At 34.2% G+C, this 15,846-nt stretch overlaps 1 protein-coding gene across 1 annotated transcript; it reads right to left on the minus strand.

Moving 5' to 3' along the window:
- Positions 1-545: 545 nt before the first annotated feature.
- LOC143204614 (putative cytochrome P450 6a14) lies at positions 546-15,516 on the minus strand. The gene is made up of 8 exons (XM_076417287.1): positions 15,144-15,516; positions 14,887-15,084; positions 9,401-9,535; positions 5,232-5,418; positions 5,018-5,169; positions 4,732-4,956; positions 4,420-4,671; positions 546-786 (listed from the first exon to the last, which is right to left on the minus strand). The coding sequence occupies exons 1-8, from the start codon at positions 15,358-15,360 to the stop codon at positions 620-622; spliced, it is 1,533 nt and encodes a 510-aa protein (XP_076273402.1). The 5' UTR covers positions 15,361-15,516; the 3' UTR covers positions 546-619.
- Between the last annotated feature and the right edge of the window lie 330 nt (positions 15,517-15,846).

Raw genomic sequence — 15,846 nt, forward strand, 5'->3', positions numbered from 1 at the left:
GAAATAGAATGAAACCATCTGCGGATTACCCGAAATATTTTTTTTAATTTGAGCTTCATTCAAAATTTTAGGTGGCTTTTGGCTAGATTAAATAAAAAAAAAGTCGTATAAATATTTTGAGGTATTAGTCATTGAATTTATGAAAATTGTTGGAAGAAAACTTTTAATGGTTGTTGTTCAGAATTTTGTGAATTTAATTGTTGAGATCTTAATCTAAGTTCGTCTATAATAATTATATCTTTATCGTCGATATAAAAATGGTTATTTATATTATAATTAATTAACTGATGATAATGATAGCATAAATGTTATATATTAAGTAATTAATGTAGCGATTATGTTCAAGAAAAATTGGGGAAACAATGTTTGATTTATTCTGATTCGACGGTATAAACAAGAGTAATCAAATAGTTACGATTTACATGATTACTGATAATGATGATATTCGCATACCGCATACCTCTTATACACTTTGTAATTTCAAATTAACAGGAAAACAACTTGTGATGCTTTATCTCTACCTTATTCTAAATAATAATGCAATCTTAAAATATTTCTTTATTTTTTATTTGAATTATAAAAAAAAATTAAAATTTCATAGTAACCACTGCTCACTATCCTAATCAACTTTGGTGACGTTTAGTAGCACACCGCCTTCTACAGTTGGAATGTAATTATTGACCACGTATTTGGGTGGATATGCCGTCGTCTTATGTAATGAAAAATTGAAGTCTTTTAGAAGTACCGCTAACCCCAGCTTAGACTCCAATAGAGCAAATCTCATACCTGTTGAATCAAGGAAATTGTTTAAGATAATAGAATAAATACAATATAGTTCGTCAATATCAGATTAATTAATGTTATTATAGACTTTATTTAGTCTCTTTTAGTAGGTGTTTTGATTTAAAATGAAATGTATCAATGTATAGTATATTCAAACATTTTTTGTAGATGCGTCATCAAGATATTTAATGTATTATGAAATATGTATAATATAATCAGACAATATTTTTCTTCTCATTTTTTTCTAGGTATAAAAGATATAATGCTGGCTGATAGGTTTGAACGTGAAACCGAAGTAGCTTATCAAAGTTTTCCGGTTGTAAAACGTAGGCAAAATTATTCAAAATATTATAATTACGGGTTGTAAACCGACAGACGTTGTTTTAAAGCTTTGTTTTAGTAAATTTCAAATCGCTGCGGTTTTATAGAAATTATTTTTAGCGTGTTCCTGCTGCACTGAATATTAGTACGGGCGTGGTCTCTAAAATGTCTCACAAAAAATAAAAAACAATATAACCTTAAATTCACCGAAAAAAACGACTTTGTGCAAAACGGGTGATGAATCAAGATCAGCTTGATGTTAGCTGTATCAGAGTTCAAATATACGAAATGTATAAAAATAGTAATTAGCTTTTTCAATCGAAATATAATTTAATACAATTATTTCGAAGAAAATTGCTAGTGTTGGAAGTATCCATAAAAAGCTGAATGATATGATATGCAACTATTTGAGGGATGTTGAACATTCTTTCATACACTGTAGGGTGATATAGGATTTCAGTGATGTAAAGATAACCAACGAAGGGGTTTAACGGAACTTCCAGAGATTGCTTTTCAAATAACATAATTTTTAAAAATATACAATAAAATCAAGGAAGAATTACTACATCGACTTTTATATATGACACGTGGATATTTCAGAATGGCAAGGCAAAGGTAAACGTGGCAATAACTATCGATTAGGTTTTATTAGTCATACAACTTATTAATAATTCATTGCAGATATAACTATATGTCATGCAGAACTACTTCATGCTGGAAACAGGAATATACATGAAATATTGTTATTCCTGGGGCAGAAATAGTGTTTTCCTCAAAGTCTAAGGGTGACTGCCATGGAGAAAAGTACCATCACTTGTTTTTGCAGTGGTTTGAAAATCAACTTTTAAAGAACTTGGAGGAACCATCAATTATTGTTATGGACAATTCACTATATCTTAGTACACTGGTGGAGAAGATCCAAAAAAGTGAATCAACAAAGGCTGCATTTAAGGAATGGCTTAAAGTACATAAAAGAAGTTTGAACCCATGTTTCATTGCGTTTTTTGAAATTTACTCTTTTTTTAAATAAATAAACCCGTGAAAATATATACAGTGGATCAGATGGCTGAACAATATGGTCACATTAGCATTACGACTTCCTCCTTATCAGAGTATATTCAATCCAATCGAGTTGATAAGAGGGGTAGCAAAGACACGTTATATTAGACATGCCGGTCAAGAAGGATATTTCATAAAGAATTGTTTGGATATGTGGATGGAACCATTGTCATCATTTCCGGTTTGGACGAACTCGATAAGATATACAGAGGAAGTAATTGATAAATGGTGGAATCGTGAACATGTTTTAGCCAGACTGGACATTAACAGTTTAGTAATTGAATTGACTAGGAAAGTGAAATGACTAAAGAAAACTTTCAAGATATGTGGTAATGCTGGAAATTCCTGAGACAGAGTGACGAGAGTGGAAAAGAGGGTATGGCAGATTTGTGTGCACAGATTTGATTATAATTGTTCAGAATTAAACATAAGCATTAGTTTAGAATGTATGGGGAGAGAATGTATACTAACTGTTTTGTAGATATGTAGGTAAATTCTTTAGACAGAATTCAGTGATTAATTTTATCAATAATGGTGTACAGAAGTAGTAGCAGAAGAAATAAAATATACAGTCATATCAAGATGAATTAACAAGTAAAAACGCCATCGAAGGAAACAAGAACTAAACGTAAAATATGCTCTTGAATGAAAGTAAAATACATTGCTTTGATATATAATTATTAATTGGGCTTCCAGGGGGTAACACTACATAAAAAACGCGCCTAGGATTCTGTCTTATGGGTGGTGTGGAAAATGGTTCAATGTAAATATAATAAATCAACTCTTACCCACAAACTATTTTACCTGTGTTCTTAATTGTAGTTTTGAGTCCCTCGATAATATATAACATATATACTAAAATGTTAAAATAAACTATATACCATTGATAATATTTTTGTTCAATTATTTTATTTAAATTAGAATGTTGTATGTCAAAGCCAAACTGAACCAAAACTCCGAGTTGATGCGGCAGTATTGCGACCTCACAAATTTAGATGACACATATACAAATAAACTTTGAACAGACTATTCGTTCGCAATAATCCGGTCAGTGATGTAAATGAGAGTACCAGATGAGTATCACTATATTATTATTTTGTTACCCAATGTTTGGGTGTAAGATATATGTTCTCCGTATCGTAGGCTTCTTCTGAGGTTTCCCATTCACAAACTCGGGTGTTTGTAGGAAACAAGAAAGTAGAAAGTCTTCAGAAAGCGAGTAAGAGAAGTTTAGTTAATGCCAAGAGGTTTCAGACTAGGCAGATCTTGAATTAAATATGAAGAAGAATAACTTGAATGAAGAACACATATTAACTATTAAAATTTGTTATTATATAATAGAAACTTTATAATAAGAAAAGGCCTATGACTCTGTGGACCGTGAATCTCCTTTCCAAATTATGGAAAAACAAGGTCTGCATTTGAAAACCATTTCAATTATCAGACAAACGCTAACTGTTACAAAATCCAAGGTGAACTGTAAGGAGGTAATACTAAAACACGAGGAGGTGATGAATAGTAAGGTAAAGTATTGACTCTCCCCATTACTTTTCAATTGCATCTTAGACAAGGTAATTCAAGAGTCGGATCTTAAAATTCACCAACCAATCAAACTAGGAAGAACTGAAATTACGATAGACTGTTTGATTTTTGTAGATGACCAGTCGATTCTAACTCATAAAACTGAAACAGCTCAAAAACAAATATAAATTCTGAAAGAGCAGAAAAAGTAGGTCTTCAAATTTCGTGGATGGTTGACATTATGACTGGTAAAATATTAACACAATAACATGAATTTTTATAAACTAAATACGAAAAAATCCAGAAAGAGTTTCTCATCAGAAGAAGTAGAAGAAACATACAGATTAAGGGCAATAATGAAATTGAAAACTTTAGCTATATATATATATATATATATATATATATATATATATATATATATCAGGTTAAAGTTTAATGGGTATATTAAAAGAATGGAAACAAGCAGATTGGTTAGAGAGGTGGAATTCTATGAAGCTCGCAGTAAGGCCAAGAATGAAAAAATAAAATCGATCGTTGCAAGTAAGGAGGAATTGAAAGGAGCTAAAGTGGCACAATAAGATAGAAAGGTTTTTGCATTCGATAAAACCAAAGGACGAAAGAAGAGAAAAAATACTGAAATGTCTCTTTTTGTATTTCACCTGGTCCAAAAACATATTCAGATTGATAGAAATACATGAGCACCTAATATAACAATAAACAAATTTGTAAAATTACCTAAACATTGGCGTGGTCCATCGCCAAATGGAATATAGGCATGAGGATTGATCTTATGCTTATTCTCGGGACTAAATCTGTCCGGATTGAACTTCAACGGTTCCGGGAAGTACTCGGGATCGGTATGTAAACCCCAAACAGAGATTCTCAACGACGTATCTTTTTCGATGATGACATCCGTATTTGGTATCCTGTAATTCCTTGTGCAGACTCGTGGAAGTATAGCCAACGGCGGATACATCCTCAAGGTTTCTGGAACATTTGAATTCTCAATTCTGAAAATACTTAGTGGAATTAAGAAATGCAAACTACCTTTAACCACACATTCGATGTAATTCATTTCTTGAACACCCTCGTACGTAAATTTCCCACCGAATTTTTTGAATATCCTTCTCGCTTCTTCTCGCATTTTCTCCTGAATATCCGGATGCTGTGTCAGTTGCAATAAGGCGAACGACATTGTTGTAGAAGAAGTCTCAAATCCGGCGGTGAAGAACAGCAGAACCTGACCAGCGAGTTCTTCAAATCCGATTCCATCTAGAAATAATAACAGCGCTCGAGGTTATCAAAGAATACAGTAGAACATATCAGTCCCTACCTTCATTAACTGTCTTATCATAGACATCGTCGTCTGCGTTTGAAATCTCGGTAATAGTTCCCTTATTTTTCAGCTGTATCATCAAGTGCATAAAGTCTTTTCTAACCACTTTGTTGTCTTCCCTGTATTTTAAAGTATCTCGTACAACTTCCCTAATAATAAACGTTCGAGTTAGTCATAGTCTTATGACGTAATTGGTAATTTTAAGATATACCTGAAGAAGTTTTCTAAGTTACCGACGGCCAATTGGGCGGTAGATGGTAATACGTTGATGAATCGAGCAATTTTTTGGAGCAAGGTAGGTTTGACGCTGGTCTGGTTGAATAATTTTTGGCCTTGTACATAGAATTCCGAAGTTTCGTCTTTCAAGGAGTTACATTCGATACCAAAACCGCAAGAGCCTACAAATGTTGAAGCCAATATACTTTGTGCATCTATGAGGTTGCACATAGAAATTACATGTGAACATGATTCAAATTTTATTCGTAGCATTAGCAATGCCCAAAATCTTGCAAGATTAGAATTAACCGTTATAGTTTGAAATCGGTATTTTTTTTACAGCATTAGAACGTAAGTATTGACCATTCTAAGATCCTTCAATTATATCCAAGTGTCATTAACGTTATAAAGATCGCTACGATCTTTTAGGCCACCACGCATTCACTTACAATAAGTTCAAAGGTTGGAAACGCTGGTGGATTGGTACCATGAGGGTCCCGGCTATAAAAGACTACCGCGACGATGTCTCGCTCTCTTTTCTTTTCTCTACCCCCTTGTAACTGTACACTTCCACAGCGCTACCGTACTTCCTTTACCTTAACCTAATGTCCTGTCCATTCTCCACATCGACCACACGTATCAATCAATATCGAAATAAACAATTATTTATTCAACTAGTGTTTTCAGTTCTTAAGCAAATTCCTTCCACAAAATAGTAGTGAGTATTCGGGCAAACAATTGTATCGACGGCCACATATTCCGACCGACTGACCAGACAAACTCTGCAACGTACTATTAAGGCAAATAGCACAGTTAATAACATTGAGGTTAGGCCTTATATGTATTGTTTATTGCGTATATGAATCCCTAATAATTTTGTCCTTTCTTCAGTGACCAGTTTCAGTGTATATATGTGATGGGTTGGTACAAGGATGCATGAAGTCAGCATAAATATTCCTACAAGACTTGAATACCAAACAGATAGAAGTATATGAGCTTCTAACTCAACTCACTGACTATTTATTGTTTTTCACTACTGAATATATTTCCAAAATATAAAAATATCTGATTTCTTGTTCACAAGTCGATGAGATACATGATCGAATAATGTGGTTTTATCAATTTTTAGAGCCTGGTATGTGTATTATGGCAAATAAAAAGAAATCCTTTGAATCTTTAGCATATGAACCATTAACATTGTGTACGAAATTAGAAAACCAATTGAATTTTATTGAGTTCATATGTCAAATAATTGATCAATTATTGAACGTCACGGAGGGGTAATTTCTATTCGCCGTATTGTAAATCCGCTTTTTGACCCATTTTTTAATATCCGTATACAAGAGTGTGTATTGATAGAAAGACGAAGCAGAAGAAGACGAGATTGTGGACACAAGAGTGAGATATGAGGCAGAAATAGGAAGTAATCCCTATTTACTATTAGTTTACCCATTAAAAAAGGGTAAAAGGTTTTTAAACTATAGAATCTTATAATTTACAAAATTAAATTATAAATCGAAAATGTGCAGAAATATTGAAATTCACTTATAATAATAAAGTAATCTAAAAGAAAGAAAAACCACAAACAAACAGTATCTTGGTCCCAAGAAATTGAAATGAAAATTAAATGAAATTTATCCTGGAGAAATCAACCGAGCATTATGAAAATAATAAAAAAAATTAGAGCAAAGGTAGTAGTAATGATAGATGAGGCCAAAAAGCAAACAAAATAAATTTGGAATAAAATTTGGAGAAAAGATGGAGACAAGCTGTAATGAAAACATGAAGTTTCTAAATACATTTCTAAAAATTACCGGAAGACAAAAGACATATAATTAAGGACGCATAAAATACAAAAAAGGATACACAATAACTGAAGATAAAAAATAACTGAGAGATGAACGGAATACATTTAGGATTTTCCTTGTTCGCAAGAAGCAACATACGAAAGATTATTTCGTCCAATAAAAAAAGAAGGTGAGAGCCCAGAAGAGAAAGAAATTGTGCAATTGAAAAACCAGAATAATTGAAGGAACATACATGATAAATAATAATGCTGTATATAAAATATTATTATCATAAGTTGTTAAAAATATCGGTTTTATTTTAAATACCATCTAAAATAAATAATTTAGAAGATATTTTAGAGGCTAAAAGAAATTATCTTAAATTGGGATAGGAACTCCCATGATAACATTAGAAGCCAAATGATAATAAAGCACATCAGAAGTTTTATAATAAATACAGTGGCTCAAGATTGTTTACCAGTTATTTGAATTTATTGAAAAAAACTAGATAATTTTAAAGAGAATAATAAGTACAAAATTGACAACACTGAAGAGCTAACATCTTTTTGACCTTAATAAATATATAGTTTATTAAACATTACTCATGTCATTACGATGTCGAATATGTTACCTATGGCAATTTGTATATTAGTTTTATCATAACCTGACAATATTTTGCTTCTCATTTTATTCTATTTAAAAATAAATACAATTCGGTCTGATATGTTCAAACACGCAACCGAAGCAACCTATAAAATTCACTTGGTTGTTAATAGTCTGCAAAACTCTGAAACATTAGTGATAATAATAAGTTACCGCAAACGTCGATTTAGGGTTTTGCTTATTTTCAGAAGCTTCAAATGGCCGTTTATTATTAATTGAAACAGAAAGAGATTGTCTTTCTAGTCAGTTACTTCGAACATGCACGAAATAATATATATATTTGCTGTAACAGGTCAGTTGAAAAGTTCCCGACCTAAGACGTAGATAGCGCTATTAGAATTAAATCCATATGTCTTTTAGTTAACCCTATCCCAAAAAGATGATTAGTTTGTGAATTATAGCATTTTGAGTGAAACAACTCTTGTTATTGTGAAAAAAAATGGATAAAAAAGAATTTCGCGTGTTGATAAAACATTGTTTTTGAAGGGAAAAAATATAGGTGAAGCAAAAACTTGGCTTGATGCCGAGTTTCCGGAGACTGTCTCCGTAAAATCAACCATCAAGGATTAGTATGCTAAGTTTAGACGTGGTGAAATGAGCCCCGAAGATGGTGAACGCAGTGAATGCCTAATAGAAGTTGTTACCGACGAAAACATTTAAAAAATCCACAAAATGATTTTGAATGTCCCTAAATTGAAATTGAATGAAATATCAGACACTCTAAAGATATCAACTGAACGTGTACATCATATCATTCAACAATATTTTGGTATGAGAAAGCTCTGTGCAAAGTGAATGCCGCGCGAGCCCACTTTTGACCAAAAACGACTAGCTGATGATTCGGAGCAGTGTTTGAAGATGATCAAGCCTAATAAATCCGAGTTTTTGCGTCGATATGTGACAATGGATGAAATATGGCACCATCATTTCACTCCGAAGTTCAATCGACAGTCATCCCAGTGGACTGTACACGATGAACCAGCTCCAAAGCGTGGGAAAATGCAATAGTCGACTGGCAAGTTTATGGCGTCCGTATTTTGGGATGCGCATGGAATAATTTTCATTGACTACCTTGAAAAAGGAAAGACCATCAACAGCGACTATTATATAGCGTTATTGGACCGTTTGAAGGACGAAATCGCCAAAAAAACGGCCGTATTTGAAGAAAAAGAATGTGCTATTTCACCAAGACAATGCACCGTGTTAAAAGTCCATGAATTGCTTCTTGGCTTCCAACTGCTTCCTTATTCACCGTATTCTCCAGATTTGGCCACCAGCGACTACTCTCTGTTCTCAGATCTCAAAAGAAGACGTGATCACCGAAACTGAGGCCTATTTTGAAGCAAAGGACAAATCATACTACAAAAATGGTATCGAAAAGTTGAAATGTCGCTACAATACCCCTGTAGGGAATTATGTTAAATTTAAAAAAATTGCCAAAAAATATGTTTTACTATAGTAGGCCGGGGACTTTTTAATTGACTTATTACTATAATGTTTAAATAAATTATATGTGATAACATTATTTTGTTTAATTATTTTATTTAGATTCGAATTTGATTTTCTGTCAAAGTAAAAATTAACTGAAATTGAAAGTTGATGCGGCGACATTGCCAACGGACTATATTGATTGAGATATATAATTGATCTAACAAATAATGTAAATAAACTGATAAGACGTTTTGCTAATTAGTTAATGTCATAACACAATTACCTATAATATCGGTGGTATATCTCATCGATATCCCCTTAAGTTCTACAGGTTTTTGTCTTTTCTTCAAGTCATGCATCAATACTGATAGCCCATCAGCCTTATCTGCCAACGTATCAAACATCATCTTCATTTTTCCTAAAAAAACAAACAAACATTAATCCATTTTTATTTATACAGTATTTTATCAGTAAAGTTATGACGCTATTGTGTGATTGTTTGGGTGTTAGATTGAAACAATGCTACCGGCACGTATTTCTACGATGATAACGATCCAATATTGTTTTGTTAGTTTGCTCGGATATTTTTTTGGTATAGCTACATATACTATATTTCCTTTATATAAATAAAATTCGTACATTCTGGCAACATTGCGATCTATAATGTGGGAAATTATTGATATAATCGACTAGAAAGTTTCAACGATTAATTGTAATGTCCCCATTGATTGTAAAACAGGTAAATTGCTACTGATAAATATATTCTTTGTTGTTTGATAAATATAAATTTATTTGATAATAACATTTATTTTTTTTAATTTTTAAAGTCTCCTTTAACCAACTATGGGTTTATCTGGACTGGGCCTAAAGTTTAATAACGTGGGCTCCGACCATGGTACTCAGCCTTAAGCCGCCTACCGACTGGCGAGTGACCAACTTTGGAAATCATCCCAGAAGACATCCGGTCTTACCCAGCTTGGTTACTGGCGTAACTGGGATCATTTTTCTTGTCGGATTTTACAGTCTTGTCTAGAACATTCACACAATTTAAACAATCACAAACATAAATTTACGACCATGCCCAAGCAGGATTCGAACCCGCGGCTATTGCAACAGTAGGAGGACTGTCCCATCGTCGTTACCACTGAGCCACCAAGCCAGCTAAGCATTATTTTTTAAAACTGTATTTGGTGTAATATTATAATTAATATGTGTTGTCTTTTATATTTCGAGATTGTTTGACACTAATGCCGGTATTGCTTCAAATAAATGGATGGTTGGTCTATAACACGACAGAATGCATTATGAATAGTATATGGATGAATTTAATTCGGTATTTGACAACGAAGAACCAGCCAGACATGGAAGCTGAAAATTCGATAATTGAAATAGTTACACCGAAGGAGCTAACCAAAGTTATTAAAACTGACATTAATCCCAGGAAATCACCAGGCTACGTTTTAATAACAGGAGAATTACTGCAAAAACTACCAAGAAAGGGAATTATAAATCTCATCAATTTTCAGGCGTTTGGAAGATGGCGGAAATTATAATATTTCCAAAACTTGGAAAGTTACCAAACGAAATTAAAGCCTATAGACCTATATTAGTGCTGCCAGTAATATCTAGTCCTGAGAAGAATTGTGGGCGCACCCAAATACTACAGGACTGACTAGCTACATCGAGACCTTCATACACACAGTCAGCCAAGTAATCAAGAAAATTGTAAGGGGGCATGAGGAAAGACTCCATTCTCATGAGAATATTGAAGAATTGCAACTTTTGTATACCACTAGAGCAGGACCCATGCTTAAAATAATTAAATCATCTGATCTTGTGTAGAGTTGTGTATTGAGGTGCATATAATAAAAAATACAGCAGTACATATATAAACATTATTTCACCAGAGATAGGGCCGACAACACTGCAGTCACAAACGACTAGAAACAATGTAATAATTAAATCATAATTAAAAAAAAGTTAGAGATATTATATTGATAATTCGAGGTATAATCATCAGAAATCCCGATAAATGTTTATATTTCAATATGCATCTTACAAAAAACGGTATAATAAGTGAGATGTCTAGATATAGGGGTTTGGTTTATGTTAAAATATATATATACTCTCAGTATTATCTGCTGTTCAATATATAACCGTCATAACTTCGTTCCGTAAGTATTTAAACTAAAACTTAGAAGTTTTTATTTAAATCATTCACATTTTTAACAGTTTTTAACAATTTTCATTCAATTAATCGGCATCGAATTAATTACCAAGAAAAGAAAACAAGTTGACGTTGCGTTGGTAATCGTTCCGCAGTTACTCGAAGCATTCCTTGGTGTAGTTGGAAGAGGAGTTTAGGCAAAATTATCGTAGCTGAAGCTGTAAGGTCACAAAAGGGGGACTGAAGGTGCTCAAAGACCCCCTGCCATAAAATAATCTGATTAGGAAATATAAGTTTCGAAAAACACCATTTTTTCGTGAATTCCTAGTACATGAACTGCAGTTAAAGGCTATTAAAGTCAGGCTGAAGTTGCTGTGAACTGAAATAGTTTTCTGGAATTTGAACAAAACAAGTTCAGACTGTATTGTTACCGAAGGCGGTTAGTAGCTCAGTTTATCTATTGTAGACTATTGAAATTTAGAGTTAAAAAAAACTTTGGAAATAGTCCATACTATAGAAATTAGAGTAGAAACAATGCTATTCAGAGATCGTCAAAGATAAACTGTCGGGTAAAGGTACAGCCGACTTTACCACAACTGTAAGCTGTCCAGATGGGGTCAAAACCATGTATATCCTTTTAGTCGTTTTTTAGGGAGCCAGAAGGAGTTCCGTAGGTTATGTCGGGTGGCTGATACGGCCCTGTGTTTCGAAAAAACTGTTTGTGTTGAAACTGAATGATGAGATGAATTAGAAGTCTAGAGATAGGAGTTTGTTTTACGTTGAATAATTTTAAACCTCAGTATGGCTTTGTGTTTTCCGTTTAACTAAATATTTTTTAAAATTATTTTGAGCCCTTCATATTTCATAAATTATATTCCTGTACTCTTTAAAAATCACATAGTGGAGAGACTAAACTATGAAAAATCTTTGAAGATGTCACGCCTAATGACTTCCGTCAAAAAGTAAAATTATATTGGATTAATAGCTAGAACAGGAGAGTGCATTTTAAAATTTAAAAAGTTTTCTGATTCTCTAAAGTTCTGATTTTTTAAAACACTAACATTTGAAGCTAGTAATTAATTTAATTAATGCAGCCCTATTATTTTGTTCTTAATTTTTGCATATATATTATTTGAAAATCAAAGGGACAATTTATTTAATAACTAAAATAATACATGCATCCTCATACATCTGGGTATTTTTTCTCTTTTATTAAGACGAAATTATTTTTTTTCATAAATAAGTAATAATGGTTCACTTCAATACTGTGTGGTCACTTAAAAAAATGTTTACATTAGATATTAAACCCAGTTTTACACTTGTTTTACATATAAATTAAAAGTGAAAAAATATAACATACGAGTTTCCATATAGTTGCTGAAACGAAGTTGAATCCAACCAATTTAAGCCAAAAAGCACTGCTGTCAAGCGAAGTGTTGTTTCGTTTATCATGAGCAGCTAGAATATGAGCAAACTAAATGTACTCGACTGAAAAAGGCGATTAAAAAGAGAGAACCAGAATTAATTAGTAGGAAAGTAGACTGTCTTCCATCATGACAGTGCTAAACCAAGGATCTTTTTTTAAATATACTTTGGAACCTCCTTTTTACCAACTATGGTTTATCTGGATTGGACCTACTTTTTAACGTGGATTTCAGACCACGTTTCTCAGCCTTAAACCTACCGACAGGCGAGTAACTAACTTGGAGATAAACCGAGAAGACATCCAGTCTTACCCAGCCTGATTACTGGCGCGACTGGGATCATTTTCCTCGTCCGATTTTACGCTCTTGCCGAAGAACATTCACAAATGTTAAACAATCACAAATATACATTTACGACTATGTCCCAGCAGGATTCGAACTCGTGACTATCGTAACAGCAGGAGGACCCTCCTGTTGCCTTTACCACTGCGCCAACCAAGCTGGCACCGAACATCTTTAATGACTAGACAAAAATTAAGAGAAATTGGCAGGGATATGATTTCGGTCCACCGTATAGCACATACCTGGGCCCCTCCGACTACCTTTTATTCCGGCCTCTACAAAACTCTCTGAGTTGTGTAATGGTGTCGGCCAGAAATGTCAAAAATTCTGCATCGACGAAATCATGCGTATGCAACGGCATGTGTATCAGTGATTAAACAAACTTGATCTAGTTTGTTTAGAAACATGAATAACTGGTCAAGGTTTATGTTTACTGACGCAATAGAACACACTAAAAAATATACATGTCATGTTTACTCCTTTTTATTTAATGGATATATCAGAAATACTGAGTAATTGAAGATTTTTGAGCAACAAAAATCGACTCAAATGCATTAAGTAAAAGTGTCTTTTTATTTGCAGAAAAAAATCAAAAATCAATATTCAATATCGGCAATTAGCTTGTAATTTAAAATCCCGAAACATAAAATTCAACCCCCGAAAAAGTAAAGAGATTTCGAACCACGTTTCTCAGCCTTAAACCTACCGACAGGCGAGTAACCAACTTGGAGATCATCCGAGAAGACATGCAGTCTTACCCAGCCTGATTACTGGCGCGACTGCGATCATTTTCCTCGTCTGATTTTGCACTCTTGCCGAAGGACATTCGCAAATGTTAAACAATCACAAATACACATTTACGACTATGCCCCAGCAGGATTCGAACTGGTAACTATCGTACCAGCAGGATGACCCTCCTGTTGCCTTTACCACAGCTCCAACCAAGCTGACACCAAACATCTTTAATGACTAGACAAAAATTAAGAGAAATTGGCAGGGATATTATTTCGTTCCACCGTATAGCACATACCTGGGCCCCTCCGACTACCTTTTATTCCGGCCTCTGCAAAACTCTCTGAGTTGTGTAATGGTGTCGGCCAGAAATGTCAAAAACTTGGAGATCATCCGAGAAGACATGCAGTCTTACCCAGCCTGATTACTGGCGCGACTGCGATCATTTTCCTCGTCTGATTTTGCACTCTTGCCGAAGGACATTCGCAAATGTTAAACAATCACAAATACACATTTACGACTATGCCCCAGCAGGATTCGAACTGGTAACTATCGTACCAGCAGGATGACCCTCCTGTTGCTTTTACCACAGCTCCAACCAAGCTGACACCAAACATCTTTAATGACTAGACAAAAATTAAGAGAAATTGGCAGGGATATTATTTCGTTCCACCGTATAGCACATACCTGGGCCCCTCCGACTACCTTTTATTCCGGCCTCTGCAAAACTCTCTGAGTTGTGTAATGGTGTCGGCCAGAAATGTCAACAATTCTGCATCGACGAAATCATGCGTATGCAACAGCATGTGTATCAGTGATTAACCAAACTTGATCTAATTTGTTTCGAAACATGAATAACTGGTCAAGGTTTATGTTTACTGACGCAATAGAACACGCTAAAAAATATACATGCCATGGTTACTCCTTTTTATTAAATGGATATATCAGAAATACTGAGTAATTGAAGATTTTTAAGTAAAAGTGTCTTTTTATTTGCAGAAAAAAATCAAAAATCAATATTCAATATCGGCAATTTGTTTCTAATTTTAAATCCCGAAACATAAAATTCAACCTCCGTAAAAGTAAAGAGGAATTGTTACGTACCTGTGGTAAAAACAGGAGTTAATTTTCTCCTCATGTTGCGCCATTCATCGCCTCTCATGTGAAACAGGTTGTTGAAGAACAGCGTTTTTCTGATGTTCCTAAAATGGAGGTCGAAGTACTCGTAGTCTTTTGTCGTGATTGTCTTGATGAGTTCCGGGTCCACCGGTACCCATTCCGGTCGTTTCTCGTTATAAACGCCTGAGAAGAGAAGCTAAATCAACGAATTGGCGAAGGGGGAAAAACGGGGGAAAACTCACCTCCGAAACGCAGACCCCTGGCCTTGAATTTCTTGTAATAGTTCATGGTATTCTCCGCCTCGCATATTTTCCCGTCGAGGAAATCCTTCGCGTCACCGTAAAAGAACACAGGTTGCAGTTGGGGTACCCCTTTTCGTTTCCAGTAGTTGTATGTGCGATCATATTTGCTGTACACATAAACGGCAATGACCGCCACCGCTATTATTATTAAAATCATTTTCGGGACTGTCCGAGCCGACTTGTCATTCCGCTTAAATAACAGTACCCGGAGGTACCAGATAACGTATCGGAATGAGTAGCGATTTTAAATGAAATTTGCTGACTACCGTGATGTAGCCCCACCGTAAACAACGGTGCGATGACTTGTTGATGTGCCGGGAACCTCGCATTAATTTCTGTTATAAAGCTGGTGGGGGGACTGTTGTTTTGATATATTGCGCTGTTCAATTCCGCACTCTCATCGTACCAGTTGCGTAAATTATTTCTAGATGTAAAAAAGCACAGATAACACGCTGTATTTTTTAATTCGCTCGTACACATGGTATTTTAACATTCTTATTAACTTTTTTCAATCGTCAGGGTTAAGTGAACTCAACTATAATTATATGGAGTATTTTGTATAGTGCCTAAACTTAAATTCAAGTATAAATGTTATTCTCTCATTGTACCACTTCACAGTTATTCTCACCTTATCTTTATAGAA

This window comes from Rhynchophorus ferrugineus, unplaced genomic scaffold (assembly GCF_030347505.1).
Source record: "Rhynchophorus ferrugineus isolate W39M unplaced genomic scaffold, kcgeb_rfMv2 rfM11, whole genome shotgun sequence".
Classification (NCBI taxonomy): Eukaryota; Metazoa; Arthropoda; class Insecta; order Coleoptera; family Curculionidae; genus Rhynchophorus; species Rhynchophorus ferrugineus.